General features: G+C 45.6%; 1 protein-coding gene across 2 annotated transcripts in view; it reads left to right on the top strand.

Moving 5' to 3' along the window:
* GLRA1 (glycine receptor alpha 1) overlaps positions 1-18,906 on the top strand; it is a 38,406-nt gene extending 19,500 nt beyond the window's left edge. The window contains exons 3-9 of one of the 2 annotated variants that reach the window (XM_083871486.1): positions 240-307; positions 8,957-9,180; positions 12,104-12,186; positions 12,857-12,994; positions 13,726-13,940; positions 15,140-15,286; positions 18,528-18,906. In XM_083871486.1, the coding sequence (XP_083727612.1) occupies positions 240-307; positions 8,957-9,180; positions 12,104-12,186; positions 12,857-12,994; positions 13,726-13,940; positions 15,140-15,286; positions 18,528-18,818 (1,166 nt within the window). In that variant the 3' untranslated portion in view covers positions 18,819-18,906. Of the gene's footprint in view, positions 1-239; positions 308-8,956; positions 9,181-12,103; positions 12,187-12,856; positions 12,995-13,725; positions 13,941-15,139; positions 15,287-18,503 lie in introns of both variants that reach the window. The other variant, XM_083871485.1, reaches the window with a different exon arrangement.
* The last annotated feature ends 4,117 nt before the right edge of the window (positions 18,907-23,023 follow it).

Raw genomic sequence — 23,023 nt, 5'->3', positions numbered from 1 at the left:
GCAGAGCTCTACAAACACTCTGCAAACAGGGGCACAGAGGCAGAGCACCAGCACAGTCTGGTGACACTCTGGTGTCAGAACCAAGACTAGATCTGTCTGAGTCACCCAGGCCTTGCTCTCCTCCTCACCCCTCAGTCCCTCCATCCTCACAGCAGGGTTTATTTAACTCCACAGAGTGGAAATCCTTTGTTCCACGAGCACACAGTGAACTGCTGTTCCAATCTGTGTTTGTCATGCAGGCCCACCAGTGAACGTCAGCTGCAACATTTTCATCAACAGCTTTGGTTCGATTGCAGAAACAACTATGGTAAGTAAAAATCACAGCACAGCTGCTCAGCTACTGGCTCAGCCTCACTGCACTCCCAGAAAATGCAGCATCACCCTTCCCCTCAGAGTGGCCAAGGAAAAACACTCAGTGCTCCCAAGCTCACTCAAAGTTTGAGTAAATTAATGGTCAATACACAAGACTCATTTCATGTAGCTGAAGATCTCACAGTCTCCATCTGCATCTCATAAAAACACTCCATGGGCAAAGGACAAGGGTCAGAAACGAAAACAAATAATCTTTTTTCTGAAGATTTGCCCAAGGCTCCAAGCTCAGCAACAGTTACAGATACTTTGTGTTTAAGTGGGCATAAATCCAAAATTAATCTGGATCCAAAGAGAAGGGAAATCAGCTGAACTCGAATTCAGCTTGCACCAGGACTTCAGATTCCCAGAGATTAAGAGAATTATTATATTAAAGATCAAGATGATTGTTTTCTTGGAGACATATTTCTGGTAGACAATGATTTTTAGTAGAAAATCAAAACCAATATTTCTGAGTTAAGGCTCACTTCATACAAAATTAGTGAGCATGGCTAAAGGCTGTATCTAATTGGCAAGGCACTAGGAGCAGAGGATCACTAGAACAGGAGATAATTGCTCCATCTGAAAACTATTAAAGATTGGTTGTGACATAACCAGTGAACAGCAAAGGAAAACTCTGGAGGTACTGTGCCTTACTGCTGTGCTAATTAAAGATAATCCAGAAATATGGTGTTTAATTACCCTCTGGTAATTCTTTTTCTAGAAAAATGCTGAATGAAGAATGCAAGGCTCCAGCTTCAGGCGTTTTGTGCATTCAGGCAGGAAGTTTTAGGCTTTGCATATAGATCACACCCCTTGACTTGAACAAATTACTTGGCGTGCACACCACTGTCAGAGGAGAGCCACAGCCATCCAGCTCAGGTTATAAGTCTCTTCTGACACTACATCATTCTGCTGGAAATATTTGAGTTGGGACAGTTCAGTTCTGCTAGTGGAGGAGAAAACAAAAGCTGTTATTCTGTCCAAGCACAAGGAAATATATTTCCTATCTGGTCTGCAGAATTTGTCAGAGCTCACAGGTGAGGAGTGTAGCGTGGATTCCTTGGTATATAAAGCAAAAGAGGAAGAACTGCCACCAAAATACACATCTATTCCTAATTTACTGATTATTGGTTACCTCCCTTGGCATTACAGGCAAGAAATGCTGTTCCCACACACCAATCCAGAGTGTGAGGGAGCAAGACAAGCCCACAAAGGATCTGTGCAATGTACCGAGCACATTCCATTGACATGTTTTTCAGTGCATCTGTCCCACACTGCAAGATGCACTGGAGCAGCCAAAGATGCCACATGATCCCTGTAAGCAGGATGCTCCATAAAATTAGCACAGACTAACACAAGAGAGATGCAGTTCACCTCCAAGCCACGCTGCAGGGACTTGCTATCATCTCCAGATGCCACTCACTTCATAGCCAGTCTTCCATGGCAAAAAAAAAAAAATTCCCCTGGGAGCCCAAGAACACCCTGTGGGCACATTGCTCTGTCTGGAAACACCCGAGGCAGCTCTGACAAGCCAGCCCAGATGTCAGGCTGACGCAGCACACAGCCTGAGCTAATGCTCCTGTGTGGGAGCTGCTTGTAAACACCAACAGCAACACAAGAAACACAGGTACTGGAGCAGCTGAAAGGGAGATCTCAGCCAGCTGGAGGGGTGCTGGGGATTTGTAACCTGGGATTTGCTCTGCAGAGCAGCCAGTCCCTCCCCACTCTGAGGATGCAGCAGGACAGACCGGCAGTGTCAGCTTCCCAGCATAGTTTCTGGGAAGAACAGACTGTCCTGTCTTGAAGGGCTCTTGAGACAAACCTGACCATTTTGAATCTAAACCTGTAGAACAAGTGGTCAAACATCAGAGGAAGGGGTGGCAGCTTGCAAAATTGAGAAGGGCAAATCAGTGTTTTACCATATAGAAAGCCATAGCCTATCACTGACCTCTGGGACTGATGGTGGCAAAACTCCCCCAGCTGCTTCACTGGCCAAAAAGAGAAAGAAAATTATGTTTTAAACCCCCATTTTAGGCACTCTAAGCCTGGTCAGGTTAAGGTCTGAGTACCACATCACCTTATATTTCATTACTATTACATCATTACCTGCAGGAGAAGTCACAGGGTTTTATGGGTACCCCACAAGCAGTTAGAGAAGGCTTTAAAATATCTCCTTAGTGGGCTGATATTTCCTACAGAAAATATCACTGCTCCCTTCTAAGTTTACACTGCCTGGATATCACAAAATCAGTGTAAACCATGAGCTCACCATGCAGAGGATTAGAGAAATTAGAGGGTGAGTGCTCACTTATGGCTTGAGGCCTCCTGGAAGGTAGAGAAAGAGGAGAAAATATAGAAAAACAGAAAAAACCCACAGGCATTTGATGCAGACAGCTGGGTCCACAAACCTCAGAAGGAAAGAAAATGTGTTGCAGCCCAGAGTGGGCAGAGAGTTGCTATCTGCCCCACAAAGGTTCAAAACGAACAAGGCAAGAAATGGAGACTTGAAAACTGCTGCAAGGTTAGGGGGAATTAAAAAAAAAATAAAAAAAAAAATAAAAAAAAAAAAGGTAAAGTCATCCACCAAATCGAATTCCTAAGGCAGAGCTGATTTAGAGCAAGGGAAGTAACTCCTTTAAGCATCCTGCAGAGCTGGAGACCCAACATAAAAGCCTCTAGAGGTGCACATAATTGATTGGACATTTATGTTGGATTGCATAGAGCTTTATTCAGCCTGGAGCTCTCAGGACAAGGGAGGCTGAGGCTGGGAACACATCCCTGTGAGCCCAGGGAGCTCCAAAGGGAAGGAGAGGACCAACCCCAACAGCAGATGAGTGCAGACACTCCTGTCCCAAAGCACCACTGCAGTAATGCATCCAGCAGCAAGGGATTCCCAAGGACAAGTGCAAAGTGCAGCCACTCTCTCCAATTATTTTTATGGCAAACACCAAACAAACTCCCAAACACAAGCTCTTAAATCCCTTTTTTGCTGTTCAAAAGTATAAACTACTCCCCAGCCGCACCAGATTGTGAAACCCATAGCAAATACAGAAATTCCTCATTCCAAAAAAACAGAAGTGAAGCACCTTGGGAACAGGTCTTGGGTTTTAAGTGAAAAAACTGCATCAACTTTGGCTTTTCTTTAGGGCATGAGGCAAGTGATAGGATTATCTGAGCATTCCATTAGCAAATTCCCTTCTATAACAGCAAACTTGAAATTAAGTGATGCTCTTGCTCACTCTTCCAGTGGCAGCTTTATGGCCTTCCACTGGCTTAGGCAGCTGGCAGCATTTTGTACACAGTGGAAGCATGAGGAGAAGAAGGAATATATTTTATATCAAATATATTTGATATTTTTATATCATCACCTAGCAATGCTAGCAGCTGGACTCAGGATGAGCTTTTCTAGACTCTTCTTTTAAAAAGGACCCACACACAGCAAAGAAGAGATTGAAAAAGAGAGAAAAATCACAGAAGAGCCAGGACAGCCTCCCTTAGACACAGTGTAAATATGCAAATTCATTTTTGCTGTTTTCATGCCATAGTTATCTCATCTGAAAAGAGCAAAGCAAATGTGACCTTCCAGCCAGCTGCAGCACAGCCACAACTGGGCTCCCAGCATCTCCTGAGGACAGGAGAAGCTGGAGGCTGCAACTGTCCAAATGTTAAGTGCTTGTTCAGAGACATCTCCACATGAGATTTCCAACGAGAGAACAAAGCATCCTGCAAAACAGACCAAGAAATTAAACCAAGACCCACAAACCCCAGTACAGCAGAGATTCTGATGGGGTCACACATTTAATACTGGTCCCACTCACTCCAAAATCAGCAAAAGATGAGAGTTTCAATGCACAAAGCCCATAGAAGAAGTTAAGTTTTAAACAAAATCTCCTGCAGTCAGTCATTCTTGAACCCAACCATCAGTCCCACAGAGATGATAAGCACCTAACAAGTCACGCAACACAAAATGAAAAGGTTTTCACAACAACCCACAATCTGCTGCCATCTCAGTGTTAGACATATAGAACTCCAGCTGTCTGTGATTGGAGTTTGTCTGTGCTCTAATGGATAAGGGAGGAAGAAAAGAAAAAAATATAAAGAAGCCATTAAATAGGACTGTGCAACTCAAATACAAGGACACAAAACCCCCTCAAGACCTCACTACTAAATACCTACATTTGCAATTCTAGATGCTGGACATAACTCACATCCCAGCAGCTCTACTGGCTCAGGAAGTTGTATATAACCCACTTTTTGTAGGAAGACACGGAAAAACTTTCTGCTTTGGGTTCCAGCATAAAAATCTCCACACTTATTAAGGGGTATTCCTCCCACCCCTCACCAGATGCCTGCCCTTCTCTGATACAGAATTCCCTCCCCTTGCTTGTGGTTTCACACAGACTTCAAATTGGCCACTTGGCTATTAACCCCTCCTAGGGCTGCTCCTGGTGTGCTTGGATTTTTTACAGGCTGTTGTAGTGCTCCTTGGCAAGGCAGGTTGCCTTCAAAATGTTTGTTCATTCCCATTCTAGAGAATTAACTCAATGCTAGTTAAGCCCCTCATGCTCTGCTGCCCAGGTCGGGTCCCAAAATCCCCTTCTGAAGGAGATCAGTCTCTACCCTGTTTTATCCATCAGTAAAATGTTCAAAGGGGAAATCTCTCTGAAAAACTGTTCAGTGCAGAGGCTGCTCTGACAGGACCCCTGAGTCAGGAGGGAAAACCTATTGAGTGTCCTGAGAGGTTCCTGCCTCCAGCCTCCTCTGCTTCCAGCAGAAGATGTCAAGGCTATGGGATCCTGGGAAGGGAAAGTCTCAAATGATCTTCTGTTTCCTTGTCTCCTTGCGAGGTCACTAAGCAGAATTTCATTTCAGCATTATCAAATTGAACTACTTTGATCACTCCAGTTATTCTCTTCCTGCCTTGTGTCATTTCCCTCTCGGGAGTGAAATGCCTTTGTGCCAAATTGCAAAGCTCCTGAATGCCTTCACTGCACAGAGCTGCTGCTCCCCTCTCCCAAGCCAGAGGAGCAGGCTGCACAAGATAATCAATGCCTGGATGTGATAGGCACACAAATGAGGAACATGAGGAATGTGAAGGATACAGAGAAAGACTTTTTTATTTTTTTGGCCAAGTTTGCAGCCCCAGTCAAACCTCCTTTTTCTTTGCTTTAAAGTTCACATCAGAAATTGGCCAGTGCTGTCCATCATTTAGGAATAACTTCTTGGGGATGCTAATTAAGATCTCCTATAGCAGCATCCAGGAGAAATGCTGCATATCTCCAGGTAGCCAAGGAATGAGTGTTGCTTGGCTCATCACCTCCAGCCTGACTGCAATGCTGAGGACAAAGCTTTCAGCACAGAGGATCTTCAGCCAGTACAGAGCACTGAAACCCTTCTCTTAGCCTGTGTCACAGCACAGACATACCCTGACTGCTCTCCATGCCTTCTGCTGGCTCCCCAGGCAGTGTCATGTCCAGTTTGCAGTCACAGTGCTTGGTTCTACATTTATATTCAATAAGACTGGACACAAGAAACCTAAAACACTGCTCAGAACCTTCAACATTGCAGTGCAATGACATAAGGGCAAAGGCATCTGGGAGAAAACCATGTTTTCAGTGAGGACCAGGCCAGGACTGTGGAGTAAACTCCCTGAGTACGAAGATCTGCATAAATGCACACACAGAGGTAAAATATTAATGCCCTGAAATGGCAAAGGCAGAGAATTGCATTCAGTGCATGTATCATATTTCTTTGTCCTTGCCTTTTTTGTATCATAACATAAATGCCTTGTTTTCTGTATTCCAAAACAAAAACTATCCAAAGCAAACACTTGTCTCCAAAGGAGGGACACAGATTAACATAAACCGGAGTCACTCCCCACCCTGCTGCACATCCCTGGGGTGGAGGTGGTGCAGTTTCTCACACCACACATTCACCATTTGCCCCTGGACTGTTCTCAGCAGCACATGAGGACAGGACACTGTGGCTCTAGAGGCCTTCTCACAGCCATCCACTGTGAGAAGTTAATTTTCATTTGGCCCACGAGCATTTAATTAAGATGCCTCTTCATGGTAACAAAGACTATGGCTATCGTTCTTCCTTTGGTCTCTCATGCCTACTATGGTGGCAACATAAACCATCCAACACCTCCTGTCTCACCCTTTCCTGTCCTTTTGGCAAGTTTTGGAGCTGAAACAGTGAATTTACTCCACCAACAAAGCTTACCCACAGTAACTCAGGCTGTTGTAGGGAATTTGGCTCCATTCCCTCGCCCCTTCTACTACTCCATCAGGCTGAGCACACTTCTGGGCAGCTACCACTGAAGTTTCTTCCAAACATGAGTTTAATTTGTGTTGTACATGACAGAAGTCCCAAACTGGAGCTGACCTGCCACCATCTAGCTTATTTGTCGCTGAATAAGCAAAACAACCTTTTGCTTTCTACCTATTAGGTCAGTGACATTGATTTCCCCTGACTGCAACACACAGAAAAGGGAGAATTGAAAATATACACGTAGTTCTGGGAGCTGCTGCCTGCTGTGGAAAGTGGGAATTCATGGTTCCTTTCCTGTTCCAGGCTTGTGTGATGGGCTGGGCCTGTGCTGAGACCCTGGTCCCCAGCTGTCCCCAGCAATTCACATTTCCTCCAGACACATTATCCAGGGTCGACAGAGATGAATAATTAAGTCAGAGGGATGCACTAGGACTTGTGAAGGTGACACTTGGAATATTAGCAGAAGGAAAGAGTGTTGCAACTCTTTTTTGTGTTCAGAGGTCTGCTCCTTTTAGCATCAAGTCTGTGGTTCATTTGCTGTTGTCACAATCATTAATGTCATTAGCAGCTCCTGTGCTCCAAGGATGCAGATGGCACCAAGTGGCCTTAAACAGACTCTAGACCATGTGCTTGGTTAGGAAATGCCTTGTCCAAAGCACAGGGCACCCAACACAATCCTCTCCCAATCCCTCAGTGCCACTGGACACCACAGGAGTTGTGTCCTCCTGGACAAGAGGCTGCAGGTTCACAGTCAGGTGAGCTCTTGGGGCAGCAGCATCAGAAAGTCTTTCCTGTACAGGCACCAACTCCAGAGCTCTGTGTCCCCAGATGGACAGAACAGACCTGATGGCAGAGTGGGGGGAGCTTCTCACCTGCCTGCAGCAGGTATCAGACACCAGCAAGCACGTCAGACATCCTCCATTAACTGCCTCCTAATAAAAGTCTTCAAAGTACATTTGTGTCAGAAAGGCAGCAAAGAAACCCTTAATCATGAGAACAACTATTCATGTGGGCCTGGGCAGTGGAATTGGTTTATTATGTGTTGCTCTTCAGACAGTCTGCCTCTATGCTTAGAAAATGTCAATTAATTTATGGTTGTGGAGATTTCATCCATCTCCTGAGAGCTGACACATCCTCTCCCCACTTCAATTTGTTGGCTCACTTTCTTATGTGAAAGTCAGAAGAAAAGGAGGATGAAGATGACCCTGGGAAGCTGTTGGTCAGACAGGGAGAAGAGAAACTGCTCCTAATTTTCCAACAGTGTCTGGACTCAGCCTCAGCAGCCAGCCTCGACCTGGGGAACTTAGGGGAGCTGTAAGACTCACGGTTATGAAGCAAGTATAACTTTGCATAGTGCTGAGGGACTACCTTCAATTAAGGAAAATGGTCATCCTATAAAATCTGTTGCCTTTATGGCCCTTTGACATTAAAGACGGGAACCCAGAACACTCAGGAATACAAGAGCAGATTTCAAGCATATCCTTCTCCTGTTCATAAACTCTAACCAAGGGCAGCTGCTCCCATCAGCTCACCTGAGTTATCCTTATATCAGCAGACACATAGGGAATTTCTCTTTCATGCACAGCCTACCTCACTGTACATTTTCCTTTCCCAGTGCTGGGGAAACCAGAGATAGTCACAATATGGGGCAGTTCAGCACTGAAAGGAAGCTGCTTTTGGTTTCTTTCCCCACTTTAATGTTCCTCTGGAACATCCTCCTGCTGACAGTGGCCATTCTGACCTGCACAACTGCTCATTGCCCCTGCAGCCCCAGGGTCCAGACAGAGAGGTCCTGACACAGAGATCCTGACACTTCCCACACAGCTGACAACTGCTGTGACAGAGGGATGCAGGGACAGGCAGCTGCTCATGCTAATGCATAGCTGTAAGCTATGAAGCTAAAAATTAATAACAGTTCCTTGAGGAATAAAATCAAAAACATTTGGCATAGCTTGGGAACCGTAGGCCTGTGCTGCTGTTCGTGACACAAAAGAACAACGTCACATCAGGTTCAGAAGGGTGAGCAGAGAAAGAGGAAGTTTATTATGTTTTGGGGTTTAAATAGGGTTTGGAATTTGATCAAGGATTGGGAGATGAGAGGAACACCCCTCTGACCCCAGTGGTCAAACCAGCAGTCCATCACAAAGAGGAATGAAAACAATCTACTTTTGTTTATGTTACATGAATGAGAAACTCCAGTAGAAAATATGTAAACAATGATCAGAGGGCTGAAAATCAGGGCAACACAGCCTGGACATGGTCTGGCTCATTTTAGGGCTATTTCAGTGTGTGCTCCCCAGCTGCCCTGAGCTCTGACTGTGTGTGTGTGCAGGATTACAGGGTGAACATCTTCCTGAGGCAGCAGTGGAACGACCCCCGGCTGGCCTACAACGAGTACCCCGACGACTCCCTGGACCTGGACCCCTCCATGCTGGACTCCATCTGGAAGCCAGATTTGTTCTTTGCCAACGAGAAAGGGGCTCATTTCCATGAGATTACCACGGACAACAAGCTGCTGAGGATCTCCCGGAACGGCAACGTCCTCTACAGCATTAGGTGAGGTGACCCCACCAAGGTGGGGTGGGGGGTTTTTTATCTCCCTTTCTTCTGTTAGAGCCAGAATTGATGCACAAGGGACACAGTTTTCTCGTGTATGAGTTGTTTATTAATTCTTATCCATAGCACAGTCCCACAAGTTGTGAGTTCCAGCCAACAAGGTAGAAAATGGCTCCATCTCTAACTCTTTCCATGGTCTTTTAAGCACTAATTATCCAATAATGAGATTACACCTATATTATTATACTTTTAACCCAGTAAGTATTTATACTTATTTAATAAATAATTAATATTTGCTAAAGTAATTACTTAAAAGTATTTATACTTTTAACCACCCAAGGTCTGCAATGTGGACCTTTTCACCCACTTAGAAAAAACCACCCAAAACCATGAAAAAGAAGGTAAAAGAAGAACTTAGCTAATGCCCTAAATCCTCCATATTGCCCCATATATACTGCTATATACTAAAACCTTAAATCCTAAGTTTTCCAGCCTGTAATATCACACAGTTCTATTCAAACTACACACATAATCCCAGTGCTATCATCCAACCTTGGAAGCCTGTTCCACAGCCTCTGGTCAAATGTGGTGCTTGCTAGAGGGTCAATGTCTTTTAGCACAGAAAGCCTGAAATTCTCAGTTTCCAGGGTTCCAGCAGTGGGGAAGGGCACAGCTGAACACCCTTGTTCAAGCCTAAACTCTGAGCATGCAGTTGGAAAAGAGAAATTCAGGCTTTTTTAAGATGGGAGATCATACAATTAGCAGTATTGAAGTAATGTGCCTGGAAGGGACCTCTGCTAAAACATATTGAGACAGAGGCTTGGTCTGAGATGGAATTTAACTCATTTTCATCTCTTTCAGTTCAAGGACTTCTCCTCCTTGCTAGTAGATTCCTTAATGTGTAAAATTACTTCAGGTATCTTGTGTTAGTACAAGCCTAAAACCAGCTGTGCTGTGTGAAAACCAGTAGAAGCTCAGGAATATTCTGTTTTTGAAGCTGCAGCATTTCGTGACCAAAAAACCAAAGTAAAAATCAAGGGAAGTGCTAAGCAGAGCCCCATGGCTTTGTCTCAGCCTAGTTTTTCCCAGTTATCCCTTTATTGCTGGAACCAAGACTCCATCAGCAAACAACTAATTGCACTGAATTTCCCACAGGAAATCAACCTTAGCCCCCAGCCTCACTTCCAACTCCATTCACATTTTATTTTAAACCAATGAAATTAAGATCCAACTTCACGGGCTTAGACAGGAAAAGTTTATATTGAAGAGTTTTTCACCTCATGTACAATGTAAATTTGGCTATGGAACACACACCCATCTCACACTGCAGCTCCCAGTGGCAGCTGTGGGAAGGAAAAGCAGTGTGGAGCTGTAAAATGGGAAATAAAAAGCTTAATGCTGCAAAGTAGATGGCCTCCATCAAACACCAAAGTGCTTCCAGCCCAAGGACCAGCTTCCTGATGGCCAAAACAATAAAAGAAGTGCCACATGTGTTGGCTGAATGGGGAAACCTCATGTTTCTTAATTTTAAAAACCAGGCAGGGAGCAAAACTGACAGCAGAAACTTGGTAGTGAGCACGTCACAGAGTCCTGTTCCAGGAGGGTCTGCAGGGCACAGAGGGGGAATGCAAACCCAGCCTGAGGTTGCTCTGTCAAACAGCAATGACTCAGCAGGGAACATGGAAAAACCACCATGTTCAAGGCAAAAACTTGAAAATATTTCAGTTTTTGCTTAAAAAGAAAACTTTCCTATCTCACTCATCTCCAAATGAAAATACAGGTTTCTCTGCAAGTACATTTTCCTGTGAAAATCAAAAAGAAAGAGGACATTCCTTTAGAAGACCACACTGTAAATGTAAAGAGTTTCCAGAAGGAGAAATAGTCTTTCCTATTAAAAAAAAAAATCTCAGTAAGGTGTTCTGCCATTTTCTAATCAGTTCTTTGCTGCTACTACTATTTGCAATAATCAAACTCTAGGCAAGGCATTTACAAGGTGGACTTTGTCACATCTCCTGTCCCAACATGCCTCTAAACTCAAGCTGAAAATTTCTAACAATATAAGATTTTAAATTAAAGTATCTTTCCCTCTTGATAAGTTTCTTGTAGGTTTGGTGATAGAAAAATTCAATTTCTGTCCCCTGGGTAATTCTGCTATTTCTACATCAAGGCAAAAAGCTGAAAACCCTAAACACTTCAGGGAACAGCATTTTCAACATTATCAAACCAAATAACTCAAGTCTAACTATCTGGAGCAAATAATTTAGTATCAGCTTGTTGAACCAGCCAAACATTTTAAGCATAGATCATGGTACAGAGCAACACAGCAATATAACACAGAAAATGCAGCCTGCACCTAGTGGAAAATTGAGACAGAAATAGAGGTCTCAAGGGCTCTGCAGGAATTCAGGAAGATACAGGAGTTCATACTGGCTTAGCACAAGGCAGAAAATCCCACTGAAGTCTTTCTTTCCCCATACACAAACATATGATCTTGATCAAACTTCTTTTTCTGCTAAAGTGTGGGGGTTTTTTATGACACAGAAATGTTCTGTTCAGAGATTTATGAGCAGTGCCAGCCTCTAGAATTGCAGCTGGGAGTTCCAGAGGGTGGGCTTGGGCTTTCTGCTAATCCAGCCTGCTGTGAACCTGAGGCAGACAGGAAATCCCAGGCAGCAGAACTGTTTGGTGAGGGAGCTCTTTGTTACACAGAGTCCCAAACAGCACTGCAATGAATTACCATCTGCAGCAGGCCCTGCTGGGAATGGTGTCACAGACCCAGATGTTCAATATTTCTGCTGCTCTCCAGCACCAGAGGGAGAGCACAGGCAGGGAGGTGATGGATGAGCAGCTCGCTATGTCTGAGGGGCTCAGCCCCCAGCAGTGCCCACTGTTTGGCATTCCCTGTGCTCTCCTCTCTCCTCAGGATCACGCTGACTCTGGCCTGCCCCATGGACCTGAAGAACTTCCCCATGGACGTACAGACCTGCATCATGCAGTTAGAAAGCTGTGAGTCCTGTGTGCATCCCCATTTTGGAGAGGAGACAACATCTTTTCCCTGCTGCTCTCCCCTGCCATCTCCTTTCCCAGCTGGAACTCATTCCCAGATCAGCCTTCACTGGAGGTTTTGCTGGAGAACCTCTTGCTTAGGATTTTCCATTCATTCAGAGCATGTGACATTTGCTAGAGAAGCCAAACCTCAATAGATCCCATGAGAGGAGCCCTGGCTTGCTTGTGTTTACATTGGCCTTTCACTTTGCAGGAGAGAAGTGAAAGTGCTTTCAGCTGCAAGTGGGATTTTTTCTCTCTGGATGAACATCTGCCACTTGTACATGTTGCTTATCCCAAAGGAGAGAAAGATGATGAGCTTCTTCCAGAGAAAGAGGTCAAGTTGGAAACAGTACAAAACAGTTCAGCCATCCAAATTCAAGGAAAAAAAAATATTATTTGTTGCAGAAAATCCATTTCAGCTCCAGTGGAGGTCGCTGCCCTGGCTCTTAACACATGAACAAGCAGTTTTGCCTCAACCCAAATCCCACTCATGACACAGTGTCAAGGAAGGCCAGGATGTGCCCCTGTCTCCAAGCTCTCTCCTGCAACACTATCCCTTTCCACATCGTCCCTTTCCACACCAGTATTTAATGTGATTCACATGACATTTGTCCCTTCCTCTCAACAGTTGGCTACACAATGAATGACCTCATATTTGAGTGGCAAGAAAAAGGAGCAGTGCAAGTTGCTGATGGGCTGACGTTGCCTCAGTTTATCCTCAAAGAAGAAAAAGACTTGAGATACTGCACGAAGCACTACAACACAGGTCAGTGCTGTTAACCCTTAACTGAGTGGGTCAGTAGAGGGGAATTCTGTGCATTTTCCAGAGTCTCTTGCTCTGTCTGATGGCACTCTGGCCTTGTCCCATACTTCCAGAGATAACAGACATGTAGAAACATATATAGCAAATGAAAAGCTAATGGACATAAATGTGCAAAACCCTCTTGTCCCCACTAACAACTGCATCAATTCAAGGGTGTTTGGTTAGGATCTCCTCTCCTAGAACCTTCTTTTGTCCTTGAAATTTAAGTGACAAAGGACATACTGCCTAAGGGCTTTCCTTTCTGTGTTAATGTTCATAGAATCCTAGAATGGTTTGGGTTGGAAGGGATTTAAAGACCATATTGCTCCAACCCCCTGCCATGGGCAGGGACACTTCACTGGACCAGGTTTCTCCAAGCCCTGTCCATGAACACTTCCAGGGGTGGGGCAGCCACAGCTTCTCTGGGCAACCTGTGCCAGGGCCTCCCCACCCTCACGAGGAAGAATTTCTTCCTAAACATCTAATCTAAACCTTATCTCTTTCAGTTTAAAGCCATTCCCCTTTGTCCTATCACTACATAGTCTGTTGTCCTGGCCCAGGACAACAGCTGTTCATTTCCTCCCCTAACAAGATCTGGTTTAGGCAATGCAAGGAAAATCCCCAGACACTGGCTGAAAACAGGAGGCTCATTGTGCCCTACCAATAACCTTTCATGTCTCTCCCATCCTCCCCAGGCAAGTTCACCTGCATAGAAGCTCGTTTCCACCTGGAGAGGCAGATGGGCTATTACTTGATCCAGATGTACATCCCCAGCCTTCTCATTGTCATCCTGTCCTGGATCTCCTTCTGGATCAACATGGATGCTGCACCTGCTCGAGTGGGCCTGGGGATCACCACCGTGCTCACCATGACCACGCAGAGCTCTGGCTCCCGAGCATCACTGCCCAAGGTAGGGAACACCCTTGTCTTCACCAGGGAAATCATGCTCCTTTTGAGGACAGCACCTAAGTGAATCCCTACACAGATCCTCCTGCTGCCTTTGCACAATTCCAGTTTAAGGGCAAACTGAACAAATTCCAATCCTGTCCTGAAAAAGAATTAAATTCTCTGTGACTAGCAGCAAAACTTCTCCTAGGATTCAGCACTCACAGCTCCCAGTAACCAAGAGCTCTGTACTTTACAAACCCCTGTGACAGCCGCACATGGATGTGCACTCTACATTTTAGCTTTTTAGTCACTTGACCGTCCTATTTTTATAGTAGTACTTAGTGTTATAAATGAAACAGCCAGATTTGAAAAATAAAATAAAAAACCAAAGTTTATTTTTGCGTAACAATAAATTTGGAAAGCCACAATAAAAAGACTACCCTGACTCTGGGATCGAAACCAGGTGAACATAGGGACAGGCCTCTGTCCTTCTCCATTCACAAATCTCATCACCAAGTGTCTAGTTTTTATACGTTTTATTTTCCCCGAGGCTAGATCTTTTGTCCACTATTCTGGGATGATGTATTCTTGAGTTTTTCTTTTGAGGCAGTCTCCCTCCTGAATAGGTTTCTGGGCAGAATCGGTGAGTTGATTATTTTTTCCCGGGAAGTCTGCATTGGGTGGGTCGAGTCCTTGAGTCTTATCTGGTTTTGCTCATCCTTGATTAATTGTTGTCAATGTCCCATCTCCAGGGCCCAGAACTTTTTTTTCAGGTGTTGATTTCCATTATTCTCTTGCTGGAGACACTCAACCTGGAATGCAAGCCTAGTATTCCCAAGACTGATGCTTTTTTATTATTTTATTAATATTTTATTTCAGCACAAATTATCAAATGCAGTACATTCATTCCCTATAACACTTAGTAAAATAGTATAAAGTATTATAATATAAAGAATTTCCCTTCATGAAGGGCTTCTGGTATGGTAGATTACCATTTTCCTTGCATCTAAACAATCACAGTCAAGGCCTGAATAAATTAAAAGCTGTGGAATTATTGCTACTTAAGAGCCCATGAGGAGTTTCAGTGACTTGATAACACATTCACGTTAAATGAGCGATATTCTGGTATCCAAGAACACATGTCAGCCATGTAAAACATCAAGCAAAAATGCATTTGAGTAAGGAAGCCACCCCATTTCTGTCTCTTTCTCTGGCTCCTAGGTGTCCTATGTGAAGGCCATAGACATCTGGATGGCTGTGTGCTTGCTGTTTGTGTTCTCTGCACTCCTGGAATACGCCGCCGTCAACTTCGTGTCGCGGCAGCACAAAGAGCTGCTCAGGTTCAGGAGGAAGAGGAGGCATCATAAGGTAACACAGAAAGCATGAAGCACACAGCTGAAATCTGTCCCAGCAGAACACCATGGTCAACTGAACCAGGCCACAAGCCCCCAGGGAAGTCCCCAGTATCTGGTCAGACGTTAAGGAGGCTCACACACCAAAACCAAGGGCTGCCTCAATGAACTGAGTCTGTTCTAACAGCCTGCTGACCCCAGGGGCCCAGCAAGCTGGGTTTTCTAGCTAGCCAAGCAGTCTCAGCCAAAAGGGTTGTTCTCAACAGGACATTTTTCACACAGCAGTGTTCTGGTGTGAGTTCTCCTCCCCAGAAGCTGCAGCCAGGGCTGGGGGGAGGCAGGCAGGGGGTGTGAGGGGTGTCTGTCTGAGAGCAGGACCCCCAGCATGACAGTCTGTGCAGCCCAGAGGTAAGTGACACCTCTTTTGTCTCTGCCATCTCTGTGTTCAAAAGCATCTGCTTCTCAGACTGACTGCAAATTCCTCCTGGAAGGAAAGAGCTTTATTCTTAGCCTTAGCCTGCTCCATGCTTACCTGCCATGGCTGATCCCAATCCCAATCTGAGCTTGCATGCAGCTCCAACAGTTCCCCAGCCTGGGCTCCAACAGCTTTTAGGCTGAGGTGCCACAGCAAAGATTTCACCTCACAGACCACATTAGAAAGAAACAAAAAAGTGTCTGTGATCACAAGGCCAAAGGCAGTTAAAAATTGTCCCTATTTAACTGGTAGAATCAGGAAAGGGGTTAGGAAATTTTCAGCACCAGAGACTGCCCTCGGGAGAGCATTAAAAACCATTACATTTGCTAATGAGAGGAAAAACAAAGATAATTTTGCTGACGAAAATCTCAAGCAAGCCCATAGGTGACCACCAAGGTCTGCCTTAAATATACCTCATAGGTATTTGTCTACTTTCCATGATCCATCCCATCCAGAAACCCACCCCCATTCCAATGTTTCACTGTCACAGCCATTAAAAGTCTTTCCCAAGGCCTAGCCTGTCCTGCAGTGATTCACGGTGATTCATGTTTGCAGAACTGCAACCATTCCAGGAGGAAGTGGGGGCTGAGGAGCAGGAATTCCTGTATTTTTCTAGTTTTGTCTCTCTCTGCTTTAGTCATCCTATCTGCAAAACAGGAGGTAATTGTTCATTTGTGCTCAACCCAGTCAGGACCAGGGATGAAAACTGTTGGACAAATGCAAGGGAAAAGAAGTAATAGATGAAACCCTCAGCACAAATTGATTTTGTCTGACCAAAGCATGGCTCTGCCATCCCAAAATCAACAAAGCTTTGATACAGAAGACGCTGAATAGAGCTAACCTCTGGGTGCCTCCATAGTGCATTTATCTCTTCATCTGCATTCAGGCATCCTGTTTATGAATCTGAGCTGTTGTATGCAGATCAGTCTGTTGATAAAACAATAAGAAGGGAAAAAAAGCCACTAATACACAGATGAGTTTAAGAGATATTTGCCAGAGCTGTTCCACTGAACACAAGGCTGTTAGCACAGTCTCTGCCCAATCTCACAGATTAACTGGAGCAAATCGTAAACAAAAACACTTGCAGAAGCTAAATGAACAAGGTTCGCAGGCTCATCAGAAAACTAAGCTGACTGCTAATATGCAAATGGGTTAATGCAACTGCCAAAAGCACTAATTGCTCTGTCCTGATGTCCTGACTTGTCTGGGTAGCTCTGACTGGTTTAGGCATGACACATCAGGCCAAAAAAATGTGAGATGTTGCAGCAGTATGGACCAGTCTGGTCAACAAGACACCATCATCAGTGTGATGTACACATGGAGTACACTTGGAAACACTTCCCAGTGTGGCTGGTGATGTCTTTGCCTTTCCCCTTTGACATGGCACCTTGAAAAAGGCACTATTGTCTTCTCTAACCCCAGTTCAGCACTCATCAAAACAAAGCCACGGTGGCCAAAGCAAAGTCACAGCCAGTGGCCCCTCAGCAATGAAAGGATAAAAAAATCCAATAAATTAAGGGCTGAGTGGTTTAGGTTAAGCCAGACATGTGCCAGTATTTATTTGTGCAGTGGGAAAAGAGCAGAGGCAGTTCTACCTGAACCCCTGCATTACAGACATGATGAGAAGGTCCATAAGCTCTGGGTATCACAGAAAGGCAGAACTTAATTTTATTTGAGTAGTTTTGTTTTGCTCAGATATGGCAGTGTCCTCTGTGCCCTGCTCCTCCATCCCACACAGCTGCCCATGGGATGCCGGGGCCATCCAGAAAAGACACTTTTCAAAGGACAGGGGAAGGGGCAGCAGGGCACAGTGGGCAGGCAGCTACAAGGAGGGGGCTGCAGGTCAGTGTTAGGGGACACAGCATGGGTCAGCCTCTGTTAATGATTAATTAGTGCCACTGGTCTACAATTAGCCTTGATGACCTGTAGTCAAGAGGCTTCAGATTCTGACTCTGCCTCTGCAACTCACTGTTTGAATTACTTGGGCCAAACTTAGTTTTCCCTGCCATTTACATCCCTGTGTTCAATTAAATAGGGCTAAATCATTCTGGGATTCCAGAAAAGTTTTCACCAAAAATAACCCAAAAACCAGCAACACCATTTGCCTTTAGATCAGAACACAAATTATATTTTTTTTCAAAAATTGGCATTACCACAAGCAGCCATGTCTTAGCATTGACCCACAGAAGGGCTCTTAGTTCCTCACCTAAAAGTTGGCTGGTGGGGACGGCTGTGGGGTGCCGTGGGCAGGCGAGTGAGGGCTGGTTGCACGTTGCCTGCAGAGCTCTTTTCCTGGACAGCTCCTGGCTCCTGCACATCCATGTAACTCTGTAGGAAGCAGCTGCTTTGGCTACGGGAGTTACATGGAGCCCACTCCTTCTGGGCAAGCTGAAACTGCACAGGCAAAGCAAAGAAGGTGCTGATAGGAGGTGGGGGGGATAGGGAGAGGCAGAAGCAAAACAGGGGATGCAATTGGAAAAATGAAAGCAGTGTCACAAACCCTCCAATATGTCAAAGACCTCAACGGGGTGGAAGTCATTCCTGTTCTCCACGGGGTGCCTGGATCCCCTGATTTGCATCTGTGCATCACACAGCTGGCACCCCTCTATAAGGCTGGTCTCCCAAGAGCAGGGGGTTTGCCCAAGGGTGCTGAGGCCGGGGCAGGGTGGGATGGGAGCACCTTTCCCATGCAGAGCAGGACGCCGCCAGCGGAGAGCCTTATAGTGAGGGTGCACTGTCTATATCTCATTTTAAGTAGAGTCCCATGCTCAATCTGTTCCAGGAGGACGAAGCTGGTGAAGGCAGGTTCAACTTCACTGCCTATGGGATGGGGCCAGCCTGCCTGCAAGCCAAGGACGGCATCTCTGTCAAGGGAGCCAACAACAACAACACGGCCAACCCGGTGCCGCCGCCGTCGCGCTCTCCCGAGGAGATGAGGAAACTCTTCATCCAGAGGGCCAAGAAGATCGACAAGATCTCCCGCATTGGCTTCCCCATGGCCTTCCTCATCTTCAACATTTTCTACTGGATCATCTACAAGATTGTCCGCAGAGAGGATGTGCACAACCAGTGAGGGGAGGGGAGCAGCCGGGAGGGGAGCGAGCAATCCTTTATATATGTGCAATAGCAATGCAGCAATGCATGAATTTAAGAATGCGGCAATATCTACTAAAAAAAAAGAAAAAAAAAAATGGGGAGGGGGGCTGGGAGGGACTTTTAATCATATGGACTGAGGGTGACTGGCACAGGGAGGAGAAAAGAAGCTCTTGATCTGGGGAGCACAGGGTGGGAGTTAGTTTTACAGCATAGGAAGGTGTGGATTGCTCCAGCAATCCAAGCAGTGTAATATAGTAATATATATTCATGCTTAATTATAATGCAAAAAGAAAACAAAACAAAACAAAAAAAAAGACCAACAAAAAAAATTCCTTTTTTTAGCCTATTAACAGCTTAGATTCTCAAGTCACTGGAATGATTCATGATTCCATGTGCAGAAACTACTGCAATTATGCTTTATCTGACTTTTGCTATAGAAAGGCCATTCCAGTCAAGCACGTGGGGGGGGAAAAGCCCTAACAAAAGGGGAAAAACACCTCAAGAAAATAATTTTGTGCTTCTCTAGGTTTTGCACTTTGAAAACTGGATAGATGGGGAAACTTAAGAAAGAGGCTGTGGATTGCTGCTTATTTTATATATTTACTTTTTTTAGTCACGAGTTTGCCGATCAAACACTTTGTGACTTTTGCATAGAGGAAAGTAAATACATTATCTCTGTCATCCCCACCAGAGAGCATCCAAAGGAAACCCGAGAAGGACATCAGGGCCTTCATCAGAAATCACAGGTACCTTCTGTCCTTTTAAATAACCTGGCAGGATTCAACTTCCAGGAGGCAGAAATATTATTCAGAACACTAGAAACGATGAAGGATTTTTAAAATAGTTTTTATTTGTTTGTTCTTTTTTTTTTTTCCAAACCCCTTTCTGCCATGTTTGTTTACAATGGGGGAATGGAAGCAATTGTATTTAAAATATAGAGAAAACAGGCATCTTGATGCCTTGTTTTGACAGGACCGGGCGTGTGGCAATACTGTCAGTGAGGGGGGTGGGGGGCAGGTGTGTATAGAGAGAGCAGCTTTTATTTTCTGACATTTCATAGCAGTTATATTAATATTGAAGCTGGGCCAATGGACCCAAAATTCTATTTTTGTATCTATTTTGGTGCTGCATTTACCTTTAACATGGATGGGAAGATGGAGCAGGCTTGTCCCTCTCTGCTGCCTGGCAGAGATATGGGGGAGGCTGGCACAGCTTGGTGGGGATGGGGAAAGGGGGGAGGGAGGTGGGAAGGGGTGAGCAAAGGGGTTTCTCTTTGCCCAATGGTAGCACAGGTTGGCATTGGTGTTTGGGGTGGGGACAAATGTGCCAAACGCCTCTAGGGTGTTACTTGAAAGCCTGGCTTGGGGCCTGTGGGCAAGCCAAGGGCTTGATGTCCCACTTGTCCCTCTGGGCCCCTGGGTGTGAGCTGGCTGCAGCACCCAGGGTGACTCTGTTGTGTTTGTTTGCACTTTAGGGAGAGAGGTGAAAGAGAGAGCACGAAGGAAGAGACAATCAGTCTGCACTGAAGCACTTGGGGTCAGGTCTGGGTTAGGCACCAAAAGAAGGCAGAGAGAAAAGTGGTACCCACAGGGTGCATCCACTCTCCTCCCTCTCCTGCTCAGGATGGGAGCAGAGCTGACCTGGGCTGTGGATTTGCTGTTTGCTGTGGGAGCAGACAGGCTCCCTCCTGCAGAGGCTGGAATAGCTCACAGCAAAGTGCCCTGGGGCACTGCCAGGTCCAGGCTGGCCCAGGTCAGCAGCATCCAAGCTTGGGATGGGAGGTCCCAGCCAGCACAGAAAGAAGCAGGGGAGAGGAGAGGAGAGCCTGGGACCTGCCAGCTGTTCTACACATGGATGATGTCAGGGGGAGAAACAGAGAAAACACCAGGCCCTGCTGGGGCTGGGTAGAGGGACATCCATATCCAAGGCTGCCAATTCAGCACCTTTCACCAGCACTAAACACACTTTAGTTTAAGAGGAAAAAAAAAATATATATATATATAGAAAGAAACAAAGGACAAGAATAGCGAGATGGGAAAATGCAGAAAAAAAGATTAAAACCACAGTGGTTACTGTGTGGACTAGGACAAATGTTTTGGCAAAGGCCACCCAGTTTTATGAGTCCTTTTGTACTGCTCAGACAGGGAGAGGTCACATGGTCATGCAGTGGGAGCATGAACCAGCACATCAGCCCCTTCCCTCCACTGGAGCAGCAGAAAACCTGTGGGCTGAGGGTTCCTCCTTCCCCTGGCAGATGGTGCTTTCCCAAGAAGGGAGATCTCAAGCAGAGGCGTTATTTGATGCTGGGACAATGTCCCAAGCCTTGGCTGGAGCCCAAGTCTGCTGCTGGCTCTGGGTTTTTTTGCTGAATTATTGAACTCTCCCTGTGTGTGCCAGGGCCGCCTGCGCCAGCTGCGGTTCACAATTGCTCCAAACGGTGTGTCCTTGTCTGAGATGAAAGGCAAATCCAGGGAATTTCCCTCCCTGCCCGGCAGCACAGCAGAGGCTTGGCAACCCACATACCACAGCTCCTTCCTCATGCAGGTGAATGACCTCAAATTGCTGTCATTTGGGTAAAAATATCCTGTCCCAGTGCCTGGACCTTGCACTTTGGAGTGGGGCAGTCTGGCCGTGGTTCACACACCTTCCACCCCCCAGGGCACAGCAGGGCTGCAGGTTTCCTTCCTAAAGGAGCTGTCTGTGGGTCAACAAACCTCATGCACCACTTTGCCACCTAGCTGAGTTTTGGTCCTACGTCAGACCCAAACACTGAGGGCAGGAGCAGGGCAAGGAGGGGGAAGACATTTCCACCTCACTTCATTCTGCTTGAGCTGTACATGGAACAATCCCATGTCCATCCTAAACCTCCTGGGTGCAGATGCAGTTATGTCACAGCTACTGCTTCACTAGAGCTCCAGTGCCACTTCTGGGCACAGAATAAGGCTGGGGGAAGGCATGTAGGGACTAAAAATCATCAGAAAGTTGATGACGGGCAGTTTCTTGCCCATAGGGAAGCACTTGAGCTGCAGTGGAGCCCATGGAAGTTTAGGGGCTGAAATAAGAATGACACCCTTACCAGCCTGTCTTGGCTTCCAGTTCAGCTTTGCCCAGCTCTGGGCACATTTGATGCCCACCATAAGCAGTGTTATTTTCTCTTCCTTAAGCAGTCAGTTTCCATTTGGGCCATTTTGAGCTCCAGGGCTGCCTGCAGTGAGCAGCACTCATATCCCAACAGGAAGCACACGGGAATCTCGGTGAAGGTGTGACTGCTGAGATAACTGTCCCAGGGGTGTCCTGCCAGAGAGTTTCACCACCTAGACAAGACTTTAGACTGTCCTAGAGCCCCTGGCAGGTCTGGGTAGTTTTCAAAATCAAAGTTTTTTCTCCATCTGTACCAGATTGTGTTTAGTCTCTGTATTGCAAAAGAACTCGTTTTGATAGCTTATCTCATCCTTAAAGTAGGCTGCTTTAATGGTGCCAGCAATTATATATTTATTAGTAAGAATGCACAGGGTTTTATATTGCAGGGTAACTTCCAGGCATACTGATGGAATTTAACTCCATAATTCTTATCTCTTCTTAAGAATGAGGCTCAGAAAAAAAAGTCTGAATAAAACAGCAGTTGTCTGGCAGTAAAGAGAGAAAACTGGGTCCTAATTCACTTGGCTTCTTTGGAAAAAGACAGCTTCATCCCAAATATTATTTCCAGAGGTTGCTTGAGATATAATGGTTTGTGAGCAGAAATTCTTTTTTCTTACACATAAATGTAATTGTCCAGAATAAAAAAAACCTACCATCTTACAATATTTTAATCATGTAGAAAAGTTTCTCCCACTTTAATACCTGCTCTGTCTGGGATCCTAGTGCCATGGAAATCAGAGAGGTGCTGAAGAGGGTCCAGGACAGAGCAGTGAGCACATGGGCTGCTGCAAACCGCAGAGCTCAGCCCTGGCCTTGGCCAGGCACCAGCTGCCTGAGAACACTCAGGTCATTCCCTCCATGGCTCTGGTGGTGCCCTAATTCTCCTGTCCTAGAAGCCTTTGCTGTCCAGCAGCCTGGGAGACTGCTCCTAAAATCATCAAACAATTTCAAACTCTGAATATTCTCACACCCTCCAATGTGAGAACTTTTCTTGGCTTTGTTTTTACCAGACTTTTCTGGAAGCTTTTTCTTATTCTTCTG

This window comes from Zosterops lateralis, assembly GCF_965231275.1.
Source record: "Zosterops lateralis genome assembly, chromosome: 14".
NCBI lineage: Eukaryota > Metazoa > Chordata > Aves > Passeriformes > Zosteropidae > Zosterops > Zosterops lateralis.
This window is presented reverse-complemented; position numbering and strand designations above follow the sequence as displayed.